This window comes from Cercospora kikuchii, assembly GCF_019650295.1.
Source record: "Cercospora kikuchii DNA, contig_00002, whole genome shotgun sequence".
NCBI lineage: Eukaryota > Fungi > Ascomycota > Dothideomycetes > Mycosphaerellales > Mycosphaerellaceae > Cercospora > Cercospora kikuchii.
In genome coordinates, this window is record NW_025408583.1 from 3,274,927 (window position 1) to 3,298,236 (window position 23,310).

A 23,310-nucleotide genomic window follows, 5' to 3' on the forward strand; every position below is an offset into this window, starting at 1 on the left:
TCGTTCTCCAACGGAGATCACCGACAGCTTTATGGCGCTTTGTAATCTCGCGAGCTGTGAAGACTCTTTTGCTTCGGAAAGCAATTCCGGCGAGGTTTTGAGAGGACTCGTAGCCATTAAAATTCTTGGTTTATTATGTCGTCAAAGCTCTATTGCCTCTGAGCCACACACTCTGTTGGGTACATGCGTTAGTCGTAACAGCTCGCTACAATGTCTATAAAATCGTCGCTCGGTCTGATGCCACATCTCACACTGCTTTGCCCACGATCTCTGCACTCTGCCCCTTCTCTGGATCTTCTATCTCACGCGTCGTCCCATTAGTTTTCTTGCCTTCTTTGGCGTCTTCGTTGTCTCGTTTCTCACGCTTGACGCTCTTGAGCTCGATGAGGGGAAGAGGCAGCGCACTCAGACATGAGACTATGATTGCGACCATGAAGATCTTCGTCACAGAATCGTTGAAAGCGTCAAGGGCATCTCGAGCTTCAGGTGTGCCAGCTCCAAAAATGTTGTCGAGCTTTGAGCGGATTTCAGTTGCTCCGGTACCACCATATGCTTGCTCTGCGACCTCAGTCCCTAGCCTACTGGCAAGTGTTGTCTGGAGTACACTCTGTCCGATGGGTCCGGGGATTGCTGATCCAAGTAGTCGGACGAACAGAACCAAGCTTGTTCCTGCTGGTATCTGAGCATCGGGCAGGACAGTCTGGACAGCAACGTTGGATTGCTCGAGACTGACGCCGATTCCAATGGCGAATACGATCGAATAACCGATACTGTCATGCGTTAGAAATGTTCAAATTCAGTCGGAGCTCGATTACTTACATATCCCATTGCGGTGTATCGAGTGTGATCGTGTAAAGCAAGCCAGAGCCGATGCTGCATAAGACCGTTCCGGCGTAAATGAAAGGATAGTAATATCCTATTTTTACAACAGCACCGCCAGCTGCAATTGACGAGAGAGTGAGCGAGATGACGATGCCAAGTTGCTTGAGACCAGCAGCTTCGGCACTGTCAGATCGTACTGCTTGAAACCTTCATAATGTCAGTTCGTGAGCCCAGTGCATGCTCATGAATCAACTCACCAGAGAGGCAGATAGTATATGACGAGTCCAAATGCGGCGCTCAGAAGCAGAGTGTAGATAGAGGCACCACCAACGGTACGCTGTTTTGCAACGTTAAATGGCAGTGTGGCTTCGTCGCCTTGGAAGTATTGCAGAACCAGCCATCCGATGAAGCTGACGGCGAAGACCACCAGTACAGCAACGACACGACCAGCACTCCAACGGTATTCGCCGCCGCCCCACTGTAGGGCGAGGAAAAAGCACGTCAGGGAACCGAGTAGGAGAGCCGACCCAAAAGGATTGAGCTTTAGGAAGAACTGCCACCAGGACAGGTCCTTGACTTCTGCTGCCTTTTCGCCAGGACGAGATGGAAGGAGGAATATGATGATTGCGACAGCTACAGCTCCGATAGGCAGGTTAACTGTTGAAAAGTGTCAATGAACGGAATAAAGTGCACGGGTTCTAGAGACTTACTGTAGAAACACCACCTCCAGCTAATACGGTCAGTAAAGATACCACCCAGGACAGGTCCCAGCACAGCAGCAATGGCAAAAGTCGCTCCAACCAATCCAGCATAAAGTGCGCGTTTCCGCAGAGGAACGTTTCGAGCAATAATGATGAACACGCCAGCGAAGACGCCAGCGTTGCCAACTCCTGCAATCGATCGGCCAAAAATGAGAAGCTCAGAAGAGTTTGCCACACCACAGATCAGGCTGCCGATCAGATATAAGGCCAGTGAGACGAGGAAAGTCCACTTCAGGTCCATCAAGAGATACGCTCGCCCGAAAGGTAGTTGGAAGGCAGTGGCTGCAAGAGCTTCTCCAGAGTTGTACCAGCCAATATCTCGGGTACTATTGAACGCTGTTGTGATGGCCGGGATTGCTGTGCTGATGATGGTGTTGCTCAAAGCGACAATGAAGACTGTGGAGACCATGGCTAACAAGAGAAATACCAGAGGCCAGCCGCAGATGTACCTCTCGCCTTGATCATTGAGTTCTTCATCTTCTTCTGGCTTGGCTTCAGGAGCTTCCGCCAACTTAGCGTTGGACTTCTCATCTTGATTATCCGAATCGCTGTGCTCCAGTTCCAGTTTCGATTCCGAGTCGCTCTTTACGACGTCGTGAGACTCTGTATCAGTATGCGTTGATCGCGCTGGGCTCGTCATTGTCAATGTATGGAAAGTAGCCGGTCCAGACTGCTATGAGGGAACTCATTCGACGGCCCCTACCTCTTTATGAAATCTTTCTGAGACTATCAGCGGCCCACCTACCACGTGGAATTGCGCGAACTGAACAACGATCTCCCTGCGATTTTTCGATGACGAACCTATTGCCGTAGATCGAAAACAGTATACGGCGGACGTGGCCGTCTGAGTCGGGCACTCGAGGACATACGGACTATGTTCGCCGGGCCAAGACTTTGCGAGCTAGGTGGGCCCGCCGCAAGCCTTTCGCCCAATGAATGAATGGCACGGTTTTCAAATGCGTCTATGCCTTAGGCATCAGCGGCGCAATATATGCCCTCAGGACAGGTACTTAGCATCGAATACATGGAGAGCTCAACAGTCTTGCGTGTGCCAAAGAAAATAGATGTGACGAAGAAATGTTCGGAAATGAAGCGTGGGTCGAGGAAGATCGTTGGCAGTGCAGGACATACCGCTACAAAGTATCAAGCCCAGTAACTCCTGCATGGTCGAAGTATTACGCTGTTGGCTCTAATATGGTCGACACAACCGCGAGAGCCCTTCAATTAGGCAATGCAACGATTCCAAGCTCATGCATCGCTTCAGCTACCTCGCCAAAGAGTCTCCCATCCCGGATGGCTTCGTAGATGATAGAGACCTGCGAGCCTATTGTCTTGCGTTTGCCTTGGTCCCCAGACCCGCAACGTGGATGAGCCTCTAAGCCGTGATGCATGGGCACAGCCAGAGTATTCCGAACATATCCGTACAGCCTTTTGGTTCCCGCGCCGAGATACTGTGCAGTATCTGGTGATTCCAGGAATGTGGCACGTTTGGCACTAAAAGTGCGAAGCAGCTCGGACTTGATCTTGGCCTGCAGACTGTTCACATCTTTCATCGATAGATTGAGGTGGGTCTTGCTCCGAGAAGATGGGTCGAGCCCAGCAAGGTGGAGCACATAAGCCTGCGCAGCTTTGTCACTCCGCTGTTCGAAAGAGGCCGAAGCGTTCTCCCACCTGTGTAGTGCAGGGATTAGCCATTAGGTCTTCACAGCCTCTGCCATGAGTGACTTACCAGGTTCTCCGCATTGTCTTGGATGCAGTAGCAACAATATCCTTATAGCCTGCCTCGCCAGTGTGCACCGACAACGTGGCCGTGCACAGATCATCGATCTGTGTAGTGACCTCGCTGAGAAACCTCGCATGCATGACGCGTAGATCCACCCCCTGACAAGCGGCATAAAGTGCGCTAGCGGACAACAGAGCCACCAGTTCGACAGCCTGGTGGGTATATCTTGCCGACAGTAGTGCAAGGGAATTGATGGCCTGGTTGTGCATCTCTGCAGACTGCACATGGTTGGAAACTGGGTTTGCCAAGAAGGACAATTCCGATTGATATGCTGCCATGTTGATATCCAAACCTTTCAAGCAGAAGGATTGGCTGGGGTCGTCAGCTGCAAGGTTTGCTGGCAGTCCATTGCTCATCTGATGATTGAGAATCTCTGTAGTCTGGCTGAACAACATCTTGCCGACCATCCTGAAAGTAGCCGGTAAGCAGGTGTCTCGGGGAAGCTCTAATAACACTTACTGTAACCCAAGGCGCATTTTCTCAACCGCAGACGTGATGCTAGACGCTTGGAAGTTGCCACCGCAGTAGACCTGGCCTCCCGCCGGATCGGTGCCTTGCCACAGAGTGTTAGCAGCAGTTCGTGTCATGGCGTAGCTCTGTTGAAGATAGGGCGTCCAAGGAAACAGAAGTAGAAAACTAGTCTGGACGAACTTACTAGGATTATCAGAGGTCGAGTTCAGCTCAGTGGATATCTGTGCATAGGCTGAAAGAATGTCTTCAAACTGAGGTCCTAGCCACTGTGGCGACGTACGCAGCGGATATCGATCCTGTGCAAGTGAGCCTTCAAAGCGCTCAACAAGACTTTCCGCCGTCGTGACGTTGTCGCCAGTACCGGATACCATTTCCGAGTCCTGAAGAAGAGTTCTGATGATGTGAGATGTTTCGTATTGCCCAGGATGAGGCCTGATGTCCGAGAGGAAGGGATGTGACCACTCTACGCGCGCTGACATAGCTTCCGAATTGAGCGCAGTAATGCATGCAGAGAGAATGGATAGTTGTGCTGCTTCCGCGAACACCAAGCTGGCGACAGCTGCGGAGGCGGATGTACCATTGACAAGAGCAAGAGCATCTCTCGCAGATAATGCGGCAGGTGTTAGTCCTCGGGATAAGAGGGCCTGATCTGATCGCTGTACTGTCACCTTGGACTCTTCTTCCACCTGCACGAATATGTCAGGTGAGCCCTCAATGGCGCCGGCCACGTAGGCAAGAGGCATAAGATCCCCAGAGGCAGAAATAGAGCCGCGAAGGGGCACAATCGGTGTGATTCCTTGAATGAGCAGACTCAAAAGTGCATCGACAGCGTCCCGAGAAATGGCAGAGTGGCCACGGAGTACCGAATTGGCTCGCACCGTCATCATTGCTTTCGTCCATGCCGCGGGTAGTGCATGAGATTGGATTCCACTGGCTGCTCCAGTTCGATCTTGAGTTGTTAGAACGGCGCTCTGCAGCGTCTGTAGAAGACTGCGCTGCAGAGCGTCTGGGTTCTGTGAACGAACATCGGCACTTCCGCCGAAGCCGGTGTTGATACCTAAAGAATGTGTTAACGCTTCGAGTCGCCATAAATCAGTCCTGCTGAGGTAGGAGCAGGACTCGTTGCTGCATTGAAACTCTCAATGATAGACGCACCGTAGAGAGTTTCCCCTTTCTCGTAGCTGGCTTGCAGAACCTTGACGCTTTTTGCGAGACTTAGCACTCCATTGATCTCCTCGATTTTGGGGACGACGTTGTGCCTGGCAACACTATCAGCTTCAGTTCCGCAGCGAGACGTGTCCTGTCCAACCTCGCTACTGCCACGACACTGGCCACGTCTAGCGTGTGACCCGAGATCCGTAGGTCGCCATTGGCGCGGAGCTCTTCCACTCGTCTGTGCGTATCACAGAGCAATTCTGTCAAGGGCGTACGGCTAATTTTGCGGTGCATCGCGGAGTGTATGAATGGACTTTGAGATGGTGTTCCAGGTCGGTTGGGTCATTGCGAGTCAGAAGGTGTTTGTGCCTGCACATTTGACTTGTTATAATTCACAGGCAAGCGCGGGCCGCGAATCTCAATTCACCAATGTTTGCTCGCATCTCGCAACCTGTGCAACCGCATCAGGTGAACCGTTTCGGCGCCTGACATGTGAACATACGAATTCGGCACGTGGCGTTCGCGTCCCAGAAGACCAGTCACAAAGCCAAGCGGTGAAAGTGAGGGTGAGGGTGAGGTGATGGTGCGGAACGGTCGATCGGCCACGGGATGCCGACGTCTGGATAATGCAGCAGTTCACTTTCAGGCGAGCCTAATTAAACATCGTTGGGGCATCTCGCGTTCTGCCATATGCCTTGCAGCTGTCGGGCTGTGTTTCCGGGTGGTGTGCGGATCTTCGGAGGAGCCGTGCTCCCTTGATTCGTAGGCACGAAAGAGAGGCCATAGAGTATTGGCTCTACCGAGCCTCCTGAAACGGATTGTGGATGCGAGGGAGCAGCATTGGTGGTTGCACATGTTTCGGAAGAGACGAATACGGATGCCAAGAAATACCCATGCCACCTCACCTCCTCATAGTATTGAGCAGGCTCGCAGTTCTCGAATGGTTTCATCGCACATACGCCAGGTAGAGAGTTCCTGAAGCAAATAATTCTCTCCAACGAGTTATGGTGTGGAGAAAAGAAGCGACCTTCCACTCAGGCAGCCAAGGATGTGCACCTTGAAGCGGAGTCTGACTTCCACCCGAGAAGATCCGAAGATGGCAATACGGGCTATGAAACCGTACACGGGTTCTCGATGGAAATCGTGTCGATCTCGAGGCCCACAGGGCTCGAGATGTCGCTACGTTTATCACAGAGGCAGGCACGGAGTTCCAGGCGATCATCCTCACAACAATGCTCAAGTATAGGAGTGCTCCACTGAATCACTCTTCTCGAACACGTCGATTACGACTCAAAGCTGCCTTACGACAGCACTCAGCGCGAGTCCCGGCATTCCAACAGATCTCTGTGGCATAACCTTGTCCCAGGCCCAGCTGATGAGCAGAAAGATCTTAGCATGAGAGAGACTAGCGACATTGTGGTAGTAAGACGGCTCTCGAAGGATACTTTGAGGCATAATTGTGTTTAGTTCTCAAGCTTATTGGCACAGAACATCCCTCACATCCAGAAGAAGATTTGCCTTTCGGCGATTCTATTGTGATGATGATGTTGTTGTTGGCGGTCCATAATAGCGGTATGTATGGTTTATTCAAGGTCTCATGAGCATGACCGGCCTATTGGCGACGTTGGGCGATCGTCGATCGCATCATTTCAGGTCATGCCTTACTAATAATGTGGCAATGCGGATTCCGGTGGACAGAACTCCGCCGCGCAGGGTTTGACTTAAGCCGGCGACGTCGGATACCTGGAGCATTGCGACGAGATCTACATCGTCGATGGAGTATGGTGATTTATCAGACGGAGTGACTTGCAGGTCTTCTCTCCGAGCTTCGAGACGTTCTTGCCGGTTATTCCATTGTGGATGATACGGCCGTGGCTGATAGTGGTGTCATCGAAGAGTAATACGCCGTCGCATTCGTCGTACATCGAAACCTTGAAGTTATGCCTCAGTAGGCCATAAAGTCATCCTTCTGAGTAATCACTCATGTGCCTTTACCAGGACGACCATGCTCGCCAAGAAAGCAGCTTGAGACATCGCGGAGGCGCGGAGGCAGGACCGAAACTGGCGCTAACATCTTGTTGATTTGTTCTAGTGTCTTGGAGTGCGCAAGCTACGAGATCCCGATATGCTGCTGTGCATAATGCAGGGCCAAGTCCATGTGGGTGATCCTAGAACAGTCTTGGCGAGATGGATGAACAGGCGTTGAGGGCGCTTACTTGAATGCTGGCGTGCACAACCCCAGTCGGATGTCCTGCAAGTGCACAAATGTAGAGCGACGCTCTTCTCTGCGCCAATGTGCAGCCGAGACACGCAGATGGGAGTGTTCGTGTTCGTAAGCCTGCTGCAAGCGATGTGCGCTACTCAACGAAGCCAAGCTGAGTGCGCGAGTCGAAGAGTACGATGCAAGCCATGCTCTTCAGGTAGAGTGAGGTCAAAGCCGACGCGTGAAATTTATGGGTCCGCGAGCTCTTTCGGGCAGCGCAAGACCCTGTGGTGCATTCTGCAAGGTGATCGGGGGTAATGTCCCGTTCGGGTATTCTTATCTCAGCAAGACTGCAAAATAGCGGCGGGGAGAAGTTTTGGTGTCTGGCTGTAATCAATCAAGTGCTTACTTCCAGGCTGGCCAGCGGAGCAACTGCTTCTCTGGCCTAAGGCTCTTGCCTTTCAACGACCAGTCAGACGTTGGTTGCTTCAGAGATGTACGGCAGATGTGAAAATGTGGGTCGTTTGGGAGCCAAATGCCGTTGAAGGCAATTAGGTAGCGCCAGCGTTTCTGCTCGGAAGGCTGGCGATCAAGTACAATGCACATGCCGAGTGCATTCGCGCTAGTGCCCGGATCTTCAAGGTATCTGGCTAGCCGCTGATACGAGCGACCTCAATTGTTCCCGCAGCACGCACTCCTGCACCTCTAGAGGAGTACTCGACATCGCCACATCGGGCATAGATGCTTCATCTGTCGCTTGGCTTATCTCGTCTGCGAGCGACGCGCGAAAGCGAGGCAGGCGCTCTAAGAGCGGCTCGAGGTGATTCTTGAGCTCGGTCAACACGATTCGGCCGCGGATACCGCGCTGAGCTGCTTCGTTGAGTTCGTATGATCCCATGTACAATGGGCTAGGCGCGACACTGTCGGCGATCGACAAGGCTGTTGCGGGCTTCCCGTCGGCCCTCAGGATGGCGCCATATCCGCTGACTACTGCCGAGACCAGCAGGTAAGAAGCCAGATGTATGGATCCCTGAGCAGAAAAGCAGGGACAGTCTACGGCCTTGGCTAAAGTGGATACGGCGATTCGGTTGCGCATGAGCACCATGTCGACGCTCCGCGAGTTGGAATGGCGATGAGTTCCAGCTCCGTCGTTGCACAGAGGGTTCCTGACGTGCATGTCATCGAGGAGCTGGATGATACACGTGAGGCAATCGCTGCTTCCCGATGAAGTGACAGGATTCGACTCGCCTGTGGCCGAAAGAGATCGACAATCGAGAGGCTCGAACGTCATCATCGGGGCTGGAGGAACATATTGCAGAGCATCTGCTCCAGCTCTCGTGGTGCTAGACGTAGCATCGAGAACGGCCAAGTCTTCGTCCAGAAAGAATTGCGTATCGAAATTGTCTTTCGATGTGGGGATATTCACATCTTCAGAAGCCAGTGACCATCCTAGATCGTCAAACAGCATGCTTGCATTCGTCATTGGCCATTCTTGCTCAGTGTCGGGATCGGGATGTGGTGAAGTAGGATCTTTGATCGTTGACTCAGCGAGTAAAGGCTCTGCCCGGTTCCTTGGTGGGCGTCCAATGCGCATGGACACGCTGTAATGACAAGTTTCGAGCCCTTTCGACACGCAGCGAGCACAGCGTGGCCTCTGCTTGCCGCATTTGATTTTCTGCAAAGTTTGGAATGAGCCCGTTGGAAAAGAAAATGGACCCTCATCTGGCGCAATGCTCACTTGTTGGCTACATTGGTCGCAAGAGTCGCGGACTTTTGGGGCATTGGACATCTTGACGCCGTAGAGCACTGCTCGAAGCACTGTCAGGATGATTGCTGATAGTGAGGGCTGTCACTGAACGACACCCGAGTCGTCGGGAAGTAATCGCAGGAGCGCACTGCTAGGACTGGTCGTTGGGTTTCTCCATTGATACTCGTGCTTCATTCCGATTAGGCGGGCGACTCGGTCGCCTCTGCCTCCAACATGATCGGCGGGATCACCACCGCGCAAGCTGCGTCAATGCGAGCTTGCCGGTCTCGGCGACCTGTGTGCATCATGCTCTCTGATTTCGACCTAATGGCTGAGTGGGTTTGAAGGAGCCTTGGCCGCTAGAACCTTGCATTGTCTACTTAGAGGGCCGAATATAACAGCCGGGTAGATTGTCATGCGCCGTTGCGATCCACGTCGACGCGGTTCGGCCTGAGTTTTCGCATCATCAAATTGAGGCGTCCCAATAGAGGAAGCTTTCGACCTGCTGTTTTGCTTCGGAAAGTTTCTCAAACAGCCTCTGCGAAGCGTGTCACGAACCTTGCGTGATGCTCGGCCGTTACGTGAGACTGTGCATCAAGTAGACAATGTCCTTCCAGTGTTGATTGTAACGCAGCCGGTACAAGTCATGCAGGGCTTACGTGGACGCTACGGCGATTGAATCCACGCGAGTAGGTGTCTCCGCTCCATGATGTTCATTCGGCCGTTGGCGAATGCCAGCTGCACAGATCAACTAGTGTGATTGCCATCCCAGGTCCCGCTAGGCAAGCGAGGCTGTGTGCGCGTGAGGCTTGGGGGCACTGCCATATGCCGCTTCTGGAAGGTCTCATGGAATTTGATGGAGAAGAATGTTAATCCTCAGCTCATTCTTGGCGCTTGTTGATAGTAGGTCTCGGCTTATCCACGGCGTAGCATCCCAGCTACAGCTTAGTTGTGCTTGTCCCTCAAACGTCACCACGGGCGATGGTTGCCGAGATCTGAACCTTCGGTTGCTCGTGCCAATGTTGCCAGTTTGAGAGACGGGAATATCTGTCCCGCACCTTTGGGGAGACTGGACCCCGGGTGCACTCATTGGGCATTGCGTTGGAGCTTCTGGAAGTCCTTCTTGACCTAAAATTAGCTGCAGCGACTAGACGATTGACGTTGCAAGTCGTCTGCGTTGTGAGTCTAGCTCCAAACTCAAGTGATACTACACAAATCCACGATACGGACCTGATTGCGTGGGTCGGTTTAGCCGCAAGCTCTCTCCACACCATGCGTCGCCAAGATTAGTGAATTCCCCTGTGCTTCTGACACCCCTCGGTCACAACGACATGCAATTGCCCCAATGGCGTGGCCTTGTCATACGAACCTGCGACGGCGCATAAGCTCAAGGGAACAGCCTATACCCCAATACTGAGTTGTGCAGATTACACATCGGAAGCTGTGAGAAGTGATCTGGGTACGAACGCAGACTATTGTCACCAGCCAGAGGCGGCCGTAAGTCCTCACATTGCTTGGGATGGATGTCTCTTGTCGAATGAGGCAATGAAAGATTCCGGTATCATGTGCGGTACGCTGTTTCGCCTGTTATCGGTAAAAGGGGAAAATTGATTGCCATGCATGCAAATAGGGTCCGCTCCGATATGGATCACAAGAAGGGTCGTTTGATGGGACGCCTGTGAAGTCTGTCGAAGTGCAGCACGCAACATTGACAAATTAGCTCCAGAAGTATCAAGCCTGTGTCGAGCCTCAATCCTGAATCGTGTCGTGTAGCCGTGAGACTAGTTTAGCCAATAGCCATGCTCGGCTTTGCGTCAATGGCAATCTGAGGTCCTGACCACACGTCTGTTACCGAAGCATGGCGGAGCATCATCCTTCCTCATCTCAGTGCACTTGAAGGATGCCGTCTGAAGTGGACGCCTTGCGTGAGGAACTAAAACATCAGCAGTGCACTTGAACTCAGATGGGGTGATGGAGAATGCTGGAATTAAAGGCTGGCAACACAGTCGAGCCGCATTACTGGCCCGGGCTCCGCCGGTAGCAACTTCTCCGACGCCTTTCCATACGACAAATGCAGTAAATGCAGGGATGTGAATGTCGCCGATAGTGCTTCTTGGACCCCAGTCGGATTTCTCTGTTGAGCGAACCAAGAACAAAGTCCATGGGACACCCTTTGCGAGAAGTACAAGGGATGCGCGCCTCCGGAGTCAAACTACATGCTGCGCACCTTTTGTAGTCTGGTGTAATTTCCTGTCTGGCGCCTCATTGATCCTGCCGCAATGAAAGCTGACTCGAACGTGATCTAACTCGGAAGCTCAGTGCTGGCGGACAAGTGAGTCGCAAGGATCAGGCTCGGCTGGGAGAGTCGACACAGACATGATGGAGGTACGCGGTCTCCAGTGATGACGCTAATACACCTCCGTTCTTGTCAGCGTGTCGCTTGAGCGTCGGGATTTCGTTATTCGACAAGGCGACTAGCATTGCAGCTGGCATTGCGTGTCCACCAAATATCCTGGTACGACCACGTGCATCAGGATGATCTTCAAGACCATGTTCCAAATTGTGGAGATCCAATAGTTGCCCCGTACCAAATCCTGAGGAAATGTCTGGCAAGTGTTGGTTATCAGGTGCCCAAGACTCGCATGACCCACAGACTCTGTGGCTTGGAGCTGCTCGGCCTCGACAAATCCATTGTCAGAAACAGCGCAGCAACAAAAGTGTCTTGTAGCATGTCGATTGAACAAGAACACACGCCTGGTGGCGGAGAAGGGATCTTGGGTAGAAAGTTGCGAGATTCATGCAACGCGTGCAGGTAAACCAATATGACCACTTCCACGGCCCAGGCTGATGAGGCCCAGCGCACAGAAGATTCGATGTGGGAAGGAGCGTCCAAGTTGCGCGCGTTGCTTCAGCAAGGACATATGCTGCAACTATAGCCCCTCGCTGCGTACAGGCAGACATCCAGGCTCTGTAGTGGATCAGCAGTCGTACAATTTGCATAGCAATGTCGCGCTGCCAGCGTCAGAGCGAAACGAGCTAGATATATCATCGCCGAATGGGCTATCCTGCAGCAACGGACATGACATTAGCGATTTTCTCCAAGACAATTTGCCATGGGACAAGCCACTGGGCGGTTCGGCGGACGCCACGGCACCTATGCACTCGCATTTTTCGAGTAGTCGCGATTGGGCAACGATGGATTGGACCAAGGCACCGAGTACTCGGGTCACGCCGTTGACAACCTTGGACTGGTCACCGCCGCACACACTGCCACCGGGAATGGAACACAACAATTGCCCACAGCACGACTGCTACGCGACTTTATTGCGTTTAGCAGCCGAGCAGCTGCATGTTCCCAGTCAGAAGTGTTTGAACGCAGCCAGCGGAGTGCACGCGGACGCTCGGTGCGCCAGAGATGTGGATTCGCTCTTGACTGAAAATCGAGAAGCGATCCGCCTCCTTGACCGGAGTCTCAGCTGTGCGTGCATGTCGGACATGAGCGTGAAGCTGGTGGCATACATGGTGGCGAACAAGATTGTCTCCATGTATGGGACGATAGTTGGAGAGCCTGACTGCGGCGATATCGTGGACTCCCCGATCTTCATTGGCTCTTACGCATTAGACACAGCTGCAAGACGCTCCGTCAGGGCTCGAACCGTGCTGAACGAGATTCGACAGCAGGTCGAGCCCGTGGTCGCGAGACTGCCTCGCTTTCAACCCGTCGTTCCGAGTGAACGAGGCGGACCCCAGGAGGAGACCTGCGCGGTAAAGACGGACGGAGCAGTGCCCATCGAGTGCATGTTGCGGACTGAACTGCAAAGAGTCGTTGCCATGGCGAATAGCATGATATATTAGAGCGCGTGGGCAGCCCGCGTCCGCCGAGGAAACGGTCAGCGTAGTGATGGCTCCGGTCAGCGTACGCCGGACTGGGCATTCGCACCGCTTTCGTGCTCGGGCTGTTTGTCGCCGACTTTCGTGGCCAGCGTGATCACCGCCGAGGAACCTCGAGCGCGTCGACACGCGACTGCGGCGGGGGAAGTGTGCTGCCGGCGTCGGCGACTGCGACTTGAGGCGCCGGCAGAGAAGGCCGTACGGCGGTGGGAGGTGGCCGGCCGGACCGGCGGTGACGGGTCGTGGGCATCGTATTTGAAGAGTCGGTGGGTGCAGGCGGAAGTCAGCAAGGAACGTTGTTTGTACAATACATTTGAGGCTGAAAATCCCGTACCATGCCCCCCTCTAATTACATGAAGTCGTCATCAAATCACATCAAATCCATCACCCGCGCTTGATGGCCTCAATCTTGGCCACAACATCTTCCAGCGCCTCCTGCAGCGCGCGCTTCTGGCACTCAATCACCGCCGATCCGGACGTGGATGACTGGAGCGACGAGACGGAGCTCAGCGAGGTGGTCGACGCCGAGCGCGCACCCAGCGCCGACAGGGACGATATTCGCTGCAGCTTTGCCAGAAGCGGCTGGAAGTGCTGTTGCAACTGTGCCATCACCACATACGCGCGTGCCAGCGTTTGCGCCTGAGCTCCAAGCGCGTAGCTGCCCAGAAACGCCGGCGGGCTCTTCACCCGCGAGGATGGGCTTGTGGGCTCGCCGTCGCCCGCCACGTCCAAGGCTGCCGAGTACCACGACAGCGCTTTCTGGACCGCCAGGAACAAGGCCGTGAGAACCTCTTGATCGTGGCAGCACGGCGGACAGTCGAGAATGCTGGAAAGTTTCTCCAATGCTGCGCGATTGCTATCCAGCACATGGTCGAACTCGCGAATGTCGTGGGCTGCCGCGCCCGCGGCTATTGGGCACACCGAACTGGATACATGAAGTTCGGAGAAGATCTGGAGCGCCGTACTTATGCATCCGCCCCCGCCATGTGTCGTGGCCTTGCCACCATCGCTCCGTTGACTAGGAGGCGATGATGACGATGAAGGCCGTGTTGACGCTTCTGCGTCCAGCTCTGGAAGATAACCTGCTGTCGATGTCCCACACAAAAGCGTGCTGTCTATGTCGAATGAATTCATGGACTCAGGCTCGGCTTGATAGCCACCCGGGTCAAAAAAGTCGAAGTACTGCATGTCTATATCCTGGATGTCCGTCGTGATGGGCTGGTGCCACAGGCTGTTGTCGAATGTCTCCATACCATCGAGCAATGCAAAGTCGCTCATGGTGGGCGACTGCTTGCCATCGATCTTGACAGAATCCGTGGGAACGCTAGAGGTAGGAGCATTGGATATTGATGTTTCAGGCTCAGGCGTTGCTCGAACAGAATGACGCCTGGTGCCGGTACGCCGCGAGATGTTGTACTGACATAGGAGTCCTTTATTGACGCATCGGGCACAAGCGGGGCGTTCTTTGGTGCAGCGGATCTTCTGGCTAGAGCACTGGTGGAGCGGTCAGTCGTGCCGAGCAGCGAAGCACGCACAAAAACATACATGAGTGCACGATTCCCTGATCTTCGGACGCTTGAAAGATGTGTCTCTTGTGTTGGGTGCATCGCCTGCGCTCCCCTTCGCCATGGTTGAAAGCCTATCGGACAGTGTTGTCAAGGATGCGTGTCAAAGGACGATCGGGATCGAAGTGTCTTCTCATGTGCTACCCACAGACTTCTCAGCTCAACATATATCTCCCTCCGCCATCAGCACGCACTTCCGTTGGCATCCTAGCAGATGGAATCGGAGCAACGACACTTTTAAGCTAATCGCCGCTCATCAACGTGCGCTAGGGAGCGAGAGTCGAAACGCGTGGCGACGCTGCGCCCGTCGAAACGGTTCGCACGTTGCGTCTGCAACTAGTTGTGAGTCTGTGTTTACCATTGAGCGTACCCCAGCACAGACGACTCTGACAGCTCGTACCCTGGAACGCTTAGTGTCCCAGCAACTTGATAGAGGACGGCGGAGGCCGTCGCGCTATGGTACCACTGTCCGAATGTGGCGGTGCGTGTCAGAAGCGTGCGTGCGATCCTGGGGGCATGCAAGGTTGATTATGCACCAGCAGTAGCATGAAGCGAGATACAGCACGCGAGCGAGGTCCGTCAGTGCAGTGAGATCAACAGCGCCGCCGGACTTGGCTGCGCCCTCCCTGGAACCTAAGTCATCTAAACATGTCCCACTTATTCCACATGTGCGCTACTTAGTCTTGCATCGCGAGAGCGCCTGTAAGCACCCACAATCAGCGAACCTGCAGCTGCATGCGAATGTCTCTGGCAGACAGTCCCCGTATCAAGCGAGCAGTAGAAGTCCCCGACCAAGCAATTCTCCGAGCGTGCCGATGGAGTGTTCAAGGCGTTGCACATGGCAGCGTGACGCTACTAGGACCGTACCGGAAGGTAAGAGATTGATCTGCAGCGCGCCGGTCCCGATCCTTGAGCGTCCACGTTCTCGTGCTTCGAGGATAGGACAGTAGGCGTTGCTTCCGATTCAGTAGGCGCTCAGGCACGCCCAGCGCACTTGACCGCCAAGCCCATCTGCCTGCAGGAGGTGGCTAGGTGCTGCACGGAATAGGGTCGCGAATGGCGTGAATATGCACATTCTATCGCCATCCTTGGTCGTCTTCACAGGCGGCATGTCGACTGCTGTTGTTGTGTCAAGCCTAGCCGGGTGCGGAGTTGTATCCGTTCAGTATAGTGTCCCGACTGCCGACCGACACGTGATGGCGCGATTCGGCTCAACGATCCTTCGTAACTCTTCGTTCACCCCCAGCGCCCAGCACACGGACGGCAGCCCCGATGATCACGCAGAGACCGGTGCTTGTGGAGATGCAACAGCCTGGCTGGCCTTAACTTTGATGGACGGAGCCTGGGCAGTCGTCTGGCCCTCGACACGGCTCTGCCTGGTCGCTGCCGGTGGTGCCACGATCTCGCGCGCCCGACCGGCGCTTTCTGGCCGTACGGGTGATCTGCAAAGTTGGTTCTCAGCCTGTTGAGCCTCCTCGTTCGCCCAGTATGGCCCGGATGCTCCATCGTGAGGTGATGAGTTGCAAATGATGTAACGCGGTCGACGTCATGAAGAACAGGACACCAGGCAATTGTGGAGGGCGATCACACGGTGTGCAGAAGGCATAAAGGCGGATGGGTCAGCGAGCAGACCTTGTCAGACATACCCAAGCAGTGTGAACAGCATCCCAGTTCTACAGACATGGCATCATCTAACCGAAGAGTCCTGGTCAATGGCGGAGGGCCCGCTGGCGCCGTGACGGCTTTCTGGCTTGCCAAGGGCGGCTTCGAAGTGGTTGTTACAGAGCGCTCAATGAGTCGGCCCTACGGACAAGGGGTCGACGTCACGGGACGCGCTGTCGACATTATCAAGAAGATGGGATTGGAGCAACGCATTCGAGACAGCACTACCGGCGAAGCAGGTCTGACCGTTGTCGACGATCAAGGCGAAGATGTTGCTCCCCGGCTGGGTACTGCACCTATCGAGGGAGGAACGGCCAGCGTCACGCAAGAAATCGAGATCATGAGACGGGACTTGACAAAAATCTTCGTAGATGCCGCAGGAGCATTGCCAAATGTCACGTTCCGATATGGCTGCACGGTCGACGAAGTTCAACAGCATGAGAAGTCAATCACTGCCGTTTTATCCGACACGGGCGAACCAGAAGACTTCACTGCGATCATTGGTGCAGACGGGCTTGGATCAGCTATACGCAAGCTTACATTTGATCCGGAGATCAACAGACGTTCTGTGTCCCCGACCAACACCTACGTTGCGTTCTTCTCCATTCCAGGTGATCCAAAGTACGTAAGCTCGGCCGCGAGAAGGCTTTTCCCTCCCCCATCACTCTGTCCGCGGAGCGAGCTCTGTGGTAGCGAGGGTGGATACGACGCGAATGCGTCGCAAAGACCTGCCTCGGAGACGCATATCATCTAACGATGAATTAGGTACGATACCCCAGTCGGCAAACTCCAACATGCCAACAAAGGTCGCGGAATACTTATCCGCCCCATTGATAAGAAGGGCACTCAAAGATCATGTTACCTGATGTCGCAGTCCGACAGCCAGGAGCTGGCACAGGTTGCACGAACTGGATCGCAAGAAGATCAAAAAGCTCTTTTGGACAAAAGATTCCGAGAGTTTACGGGCCCACTGGGTAAACGAGCCGTTGAAGGCATGCACAGCGCTGACGACTTCTACTTCACCCGCATAGTGCAAATCAAATTGGACTCGTGGCATAGTGGGCGGGCGGCTCTGGTGGGGGATGCTGGTTACTCTCCTTCTCCGCTTACAGGGCAAGGCACAACTCTTGCTATCATCGGCGCCTATGTCCTTGCGGGTGAGATGGCCAAAAGTCCGGACGATCTAGAACGGGCTTTCGCCTCGTATTACGATATACTCAACAAGTTTGTCAGCGAGTCCCAGGAAATTCCATTTGGAGGTCAAGCTCCGAAACTTATCTTGCCACAGTCAGACTGGGGCATATGGCTTCTCCGCACCTTCTATAAAATCATCTCCTGGACAGGCATCTGGCGCTTGCTCAATTTCGGGAACGAGACAGTAAAGATCGAGCTTCCTGAGTACGACTTTGGTGGGCTGGATTGATGCAATGTGCTAAAGAAGCACGTTGGGAGGCAGGCGAACTTCCACATATGCAGACAGGACTTACATACGGCAGATACTGCGCGCAATGATTCAACGCAGCTTTTTCATTCCCCGACCGTGTTCCAGTTGCCGGCAACAATACTTTTCCCGAAGCGATAGTGTCTGCACTGCCTTTCGGCTTAGCCCTGGTCGAATTTATGCTGCAGAGATCTATCCGAGAGTCCGAAGCGACTGCTTTGCATGAAAGTGAGCTCTGGGGATTTTCTCCTTCTTTCTCCGACAATGCACGCAGGTCTCTGCTCCTTAGCATGGGGAAGAGAAACGATCGTGCTGCAACAGGTGTCGGGGACACGGAACTCGTCCTACAATACCTGGCGGCGATGACTTTGTGGAGCAAACTTCACAATCGCCGGTCACGTGCTCGAATCCAATCGCGCAGACCTCACGCGGCCGGGGATCAGCACACGACACCGAGCTTGAGGTAGCCGATTGTGGTGACAATGCTTGAAGGCATGGCGGGCATTGCGCTGGCTGATGTGCAAATACTTGCAATGACATTCAGTGTCTTGCCTTTCCAGCCCACTCGTTCTCTGGATACTTTCATCACGAATTGATTCATCATCATGTTGGGTTTAAATTTACAGCAGGTCCTCTCCAATGTTCCTACGATATCCAGTATCGCCAGTGGTTTAGGCTCATATCAACATGGGTCAGACAGCAGTGCATGGGCTTCTGTGGCGGCGTCAAAATCTTGTGTCAGTACCCATTGTTCTTGACCGATGCAAAGATCAGACACTGACGCGAAGAAATAGTGCGATGCCTTGACAAAAAGCCTGGGCAAGAATTCCGTGGTGTTCCCATATGATGCGGCCTACTCTCAATCGATGGGCTCATACTTCAGCTTGAAGAATAGCGACCTCCATCCCAGTTGCATAGCACTTCCACGATCAGCAGAAGATGTCTCGAAGGCAGTGCGCACACTGTCTCTCGGCGCACACAAATGGGAGGGGCAATGCCAATTCGGCGTCCGAGGTGGTGGCCATACACCATTCAAGGGAGCTGCGAGCACCGACAACGGGATTGTGCTCGATCTCCTGCACATGCCATCCGCGGGCATCTCGCCAGACTACGAGACGATCACAGTGTCGCCCAGTACGACATGGGATCTGGTATACGAAGTTCTCGATGCTCACAATCGAAGCACACTTGGAACCAAAGTCGCCGGTATTGGTGTCGGAGGAGCATCAACGAGCTGTGGAGTCTCATATTTCTCGCCTCGATATGGATATATTTGCGACATGGTAGAGAACTGGGAAGTCGTTCTCGCCACCGGCGATATCGTCAATGCCAACGCGAACGAGAATGCCGATCTCTGGAAAGCGTTGCGAGGTGGAATCAACAACTTTGGCATCGTCACCGCTGTTACGTTGAAGACTTTTGAGCAAGGTGCGTTCTGGGGTGGACAGACATTCCACTCCATCGACACTCGCCAAGAACACTTCAAGAATCATGCAAAACTTGCCTCAGCGCATCCTTACGATCCTTATGCACACTATATCAATACTCTGGTCCTCGCGAACATGACCGGAGGACATTGGTTCATTGGTAATAGCATTCAGTACACCAAGAGCGATCCTCCCGTGGCCGAGCCAGAAGTATTCAAGCCGTTCCTCCAGACTAAGCGAACTCCAATCTTCCCCGGCGCGCCAGAAGACAGTCTTCGAGTAGACAACGTCACCTCCTTCTCTCGCGAGTACGCAGCAAACACTTTATACCCTCAGCGCTGGCAATTCGCCTGCATCAGCTTCGCTCCAGATGCAGACTTCATGGAGACATTCTTCCAAATGGCCAACGATGCCATGCAACAATACGTGAAACTGGCAGGTTTCAAGCTTATCCTCAACTACCAACCCGCACCAGCTGTTCAGCTGGAACGAAACGGAGCAGTTGACTCCTTGGGCCCAATCCAGACTGAAGGCAATGTTGTCTTTGTACACTGGGCTGTCAGCTACGATGAGTCCGAGGCTCAATTCGACGATGCTATCACCAAGAGTGTCCAAGACTTGTTCCACGCTGCCAATGCCAAGGCCAAAGAGTTGGGTATCTACAGGCATTTCATCCAACCTACCTATGCAGACAGCTGGCAGAGCCCCTTTGATTACAGAAGCAAGAGCACGATTGAGGAACTGGTTGCTACGAGCAAGAAGTATGATCCGCTACAGGTTTTCCAGAAGCAGGTGCCGGGTGGCTTCAAGTTACCGCAGATTTGAGACGGAATGTGAGCGGTGCGGAAGGGTTCGGGAAAATTAGTGATGATGACTTACAACATCTTCCTCAGGGACAGTGTGTGCCAGAATTTGCTTCTCAGGTTACTAGTATGAACGAAATCCATGGTTTGCGAGACATGTGTTCGCCTTGTTCCAACAATTGATCCCAGAAGCACTCGCCGCCATTCTGTTCAGTAATCAAGAACGGGCAGGACTCCGTCTCACTGTACTGTTGTCTCGGTTTTGATAAGCGCGTCTAGGGCAAGCTGACATGCTATGCTGGACATGGGCTTCGGTCCATAAAATCCGAGAGCTCGTATACCGACGATAATACCGTTCGCAAAATAGTGATCGCCGAGTCCATGTATGTTCGCGGCATCGCTAACCGTGGCTACCTCTGAATGCAACGACCTTTGAGTGCAAGTGCCTAACCAGACTGGCTCTCGATCCATGAAAAGCTTTAATGATTGGCCTAGCGACCTGCGGTTGCACTCAGAGGTAGTTGCATTCAGAGGTAGCCACGGTTAATGATCGTTGTACACTTCATACCCGAAACACTATTTGCTGAGCCATAATCATCAAAACACGAACTCTGAACAATCCACCAAATTCTTCTGACCAAACATTCTCTTGCTACCGACCTCACTCCTCCAAATGTTTCTCTTCGCTCTCGTCCTCATCGCGGACTCAAATTCGGCGATTGCATTCACCGGTGGCTTCGTCCCATGCTCAACAAGCACTTTAGCCAAGGCGTCGGCGTCGACTATTGCGGTGTTCGCTCCGACTCCACCACAAGGACTCATTGGATGAATGCTATCGCCAAGGACGGTAACATTGGAGTGAGACTCCCAAGATGGGATATCGGGGATTGTTGATGCAACGCGAATGAGCGATGCTTGCTTCGTGTCTTGGAGCTCGAACAACGCACGAAGGCTTGGATGCCATTCCTCGGTGACTGCGAGACTGAGCTTGGCAGCCTGTTCTGCCGCTTGTTCCAGTGAGACGAAGTTTTTCATGGAAGTCACTTCTTGCGATCCGAAGCGTTCCTTGGGGCCGATGAGTGCCCAGTAGACATAGTCTGGAGGCAGTTCTGGGTAGCGGGCGCGCGAGGCTTCGCTGAATCGGATAGGCTCCAGTAGTAAAGTGACTGGGCTGTCGCCGATGAGACATGATTGTAGCATAGGTGCGATGTCGCTGACCACAGTCATGAATCTCAGGCCTTTCTCCGGGAATCGCGCGAGGAACTCTGGGGTCATTACGGTCTTGCCGTAAATGCAGGCAGCTCCAGTATCCACGATACGATGATTTGGTACACATGTCTTGCGCACGACAGAGTGTAAGCCATCAGTACCGGCCAGGAAGCTTCCGGTGAAATGGGTGCCATCCTTGAATTCCGCGGTGACTGTTGATGTGGAGGCATCAGTCTTGTAGTATGCGATCTCCTTCCCGAACGAGATCTTGTCCTCGATCCCGGTCATGAGCTGAGTTCTGAATGCTTTGCGATCAACAGTGAATGTGGCATATAGTCCCTGCTTGCCAGACAGGCCGCCACCGGTGCGGCTGTGGATGATGTTGCCATTGAAGGGATTGAAGTCTGTCTCGCCTACGGCGGTAACGGCATTTGATAGCTCGAAAGCCTCATAAACATCGTCAGGCAGAATGTTCTTGAGAGACTGTGCGGCGTCTGCTTCGAATTTGAGTCGGTACCCTTGTGGCCGAGCATCGATATGGGAGTCCCTCTCGAAAACGCGAAAGTCGATACCGGCCTTCTTGAGAGCCTGTGCAAGACAGAGCCCAGCAATACCGGCGCCCGCAATGAGGACTGGCCTCGAACCAGCAGAGCCAGTGCTTGCGGAGACTGCCGCCACCAACTCTGGCGTGAGCATATTCGTTCCAGAGAGGGCAGTCTGGCCGGCTGAGCGGACTGTGAGCAGACCCATCACACTGTTGAGCGGCTGGTTCACGTGAGTAATCTCGAGACCGGCAGATTGCATCAATGAGCTCCAGTCCTCCAATTCACGCTCCTTGGCATTGAAGACTTCCATCATTGTCAGATCCCGAATGCGTAGTTGTTGTTCCTGCAAGACGCTAATTGTACCGGGCTGGGGAAGGATGGTGTCCATGATGACTATTTGCGCACCAGGTTTCAGTGCTGCGCGAATATGTGAGAGGATGACCTTGGCTTCGTTGTCGGGCCAGTCGTGACAGATCATGCGAAGAAAGTAAACATCGGCGTCCTTGACGGGATTCTCGGTGAAAAAATCATGCTCTTGGTAGGTGATTCTAGCCTTCACAGAAGCGTCAATCTTGTTATTCTGGGCCATTTCCTTCCTAGCACCAGCAACTGTCTCTGGCAGATCTTGGACGATAAAGTGAAGGTGAGTGTGCTCCTTGGCAATGGCAATGCTGCCATGCCCAAGAGAGCCACCGACATCGACGACTTTTGCGCCCTGCGGAAGGGAAGCCCAATCGAAGCCGGCGACTGCGTGCTGAAGGCCCCAAGTTGCGTTTGAAGTCACATTACGCATATAAGCTGCAAAGGCATCCTTCATTGCGGGCGTCTGGCGGAGATGGTCAAAGAATGGGACCTTCACATCCATTCCCAGATTGAACGCGGTCTGATCTTTGGCGACAGTCTCGCCCCACGATCGCGTGGCGTCGCTAAGCTTGTATGCAGCTGGTACAGAGTAGTTGACCTGTGAGACCGAGGTCAGCATGATCTGAACAATGCCGTCTCTGTTTGAATCCTTCTGTAAGGGGGAAGGGATGCCACTCACCATCCATCTAGCCCAACCTAAATAGCTTTCATCGCGAGCGAACAAGGCGGAAATGCGACTGTGGCGGACTTGGTTGGCTTCGGGCTCTTCCAGGAAGCCATTGCATATGGCCATGCGACAGATGCTTCTCAATTGCATAGGCGGCACGCTGGCTTTGCTCGCAAGATCTGTGTAGCTGATCGATCCGCTATGTGGAAGGTGGTCCAGTATGTTGAGTTCCACCAGCCAGCGGAAACAGGTTAAATGTTGATACTGATACAGCTTAGATCAAGACACCTTGGCGCGACTAATCGAACTTACGCCGTTTTGTAGATGCTCCAGATACTCTTGAGGTCGGATCGACAACTGCAAGATTCTCGTCGCTGCCTCTGCCAGCTGCGCACGAGCAGCTTGAGTTGGAGCATCGCAGTTGTCTAGAGGATCCTTCGGCAACGACGCGTTGAGGTCTTGACCATCCTTGCGACTCTTGAGGGATTTGAGCAGCTCCTGGGTGTTGGCCGATACGGCCTCCAAGGACGCCTCAAGATCGCGTTGGAACTGCATCATGTGTGACAAATGTGTGCGATTACAGTAGATGTTAGCATTGAGACCAGGACGTTTCGATCATAAGAACCGGCGACGGAGCTCAAGTAACAGACATTCGTAGCAGGGGGGCAACTTGGCCTTGCGCAGTCGCCGCAAACCAAATTGAGCGTGCTGTTTCCCTATGTTGTGTTTCCCGGGCCGCTTGTACGCAAAGTCCCCGTCCTTTGGTGATATGTCACGTGACCGTGCATAGGACAT

The 23,310-nt window shown here is 53.5% G+C and overlaps 8 protein-coding genes across 8 annotated transcripts; 3 read left to right on the plus strand and 5 right to left on the minus strand.

Annotated features, from left to right (window-relative positions):
* Nucleotides 1-247: 247 nt before the first annotated feature.
* On the minus strand, nt 248-2,223 carry CKM354_000353200 (uncharacterized protein; the record flags this gene model as incomplete). Its single annotated transcript, XM_044798732.1, has 4 exons — nt 248-770; nt 820-1,029; nt 1,080-1,479; nt 1,533-2,223. 4 exons carry the CDS (start codon nt 2,221-2,223, stop codon nt 248-250), a joined length of 1,824 nt encoding a protein of 607 aa, XP_044654667.1.
* Nucleotides 2,224-2,803: 580 nt separating this feature from the next.
* CKM354_000353300 (uncharacterized protein) lies at nt 2,804-5,286 on the minus strand (the record flags this gene model as incomplete). Its single annotated transcript, XM_044798733.1, has 6 exons — nt 2,804-3,254; nt 3,313-3,774; nt 3,826-3,919; nt 4,022-4,894; nt 4,993-5,096; nt 5,147-5,286. 6 exons carry the CDS (start codon nt 5,284-5,286, stop codon nt 2,804-2,806), a joined length of 2,124 nt encoding a protein of 707 aa, XP_044654668.1.
* A 2,546-nt stretch (nt 5,287-7,832) lies between these two features.
* On the minus strand, nt 7,833-8,984 carry CKM354_000353400 (uncharacterized protein; the record flags this gene model as incomplete). The annotated part of the gene is made up of 2 exons (XM_044798734.1): nt 7,833-8,870; nt 8,934-8,984. The coding sequence occupies 2 exons, from the start codon at nt 8,982-8,984 to the stop codon at nt 7,833-7,835; spliced, it is 1,089 nt and encodes a 362-aa protein (XP_044654669.1).
* A 2,805-nt stretch (nt 8,985-11,789) lies between these two features.
* CKM354_000353500 (uncharacterized protein) lies at nt 11,790-12,797 on the plus strand (the record flags this gene model as incomplete). The annotated part of the gene is made up of 1 exon (XM_044798735.1): nt 11,790-12,797. One exon carries the CDS (start codon nt 11,790-11,792, stop codon nt 12,795-12,797), a length of 1,008 nt encoding a protein of 335 aa, XP_044654670.1.
* Nucleotides 12,798-13,217: 420 nt separating this feature from the next.
* On the minus strand, nt 13,218-14,111 carry CKM354_000353600 (uncharacterized protein; the record flags this gene model as incomplete). Its single annotated transcript, XM_044798736.1, has 1 exon — nt 13,218-14,111. The coding sequence occupies one exon, from the start codon at nt 14,109-14,111 to the stop codon at nt 13,218-13,220; it is 894 nt and encodes a 297-aa protein (XP_044654671.1).
* A 1,968-nt stretch (nt 14,112-16,079) lies between these two features.
* CKM354_000353700 (uncharacterized protein) lies at nt 16,080-17,483 on the plus strand (the record flags this gene model as incomplete). The annotated part of the gene is made up of 2 exons (XM_044798737.1): nt 16,080-16,681; nt 16,826-17,483. The coding sequence occupies 2 exons, from the start codon at nt 16,080-16,082 to the stop codon at nt 17,481-17,483; spliced, it is 1,260 nt and encodes a 419-aa protein (XP_044654672.1).
* Nucleotides 17,484-18,106: 623 nt separating this feature from the next.
* CKM354_000353800 (uncharacterized protein) lies at nt 18,107-19,753 on the plus strand (the record flags this gene model as incomplete). The annotated part of the gene is made up of 2 exons (XM_044798738.1): nt 18,107-18,238; nt 18,296-19,753. The coding sequence occupies 2 exons, from the start codon at nt 18,107-18,109 to the stop codon at nt 19,751-19,753; spliced, it is 1,590 nt and encodes a 529-aa protein (XP_044654673.1).
* A 575-nt stretch (nt 19,754-20,328) lies between these two features.
* On the minus strand, nt 20,329-23,073 carry CKM354_000353900 (uncharacterized protein; the record flags this gene model as incomplete). The annotated part of the gene is made up of 3 exons (XM_044798739.1): nt 20,329-22,446; nt 22,528-22,779; nt 22,828-23,073. 3 exons carry the CDS (start codon nt 23,071-23,073, stop codon nt 20,329-20,331), a joined length of 2,616 nt encoding a protein of 871 aa, XP_044654674.1.
* Nucleotides 23,074-23,310: the final 237 nt, after the last annotated feature.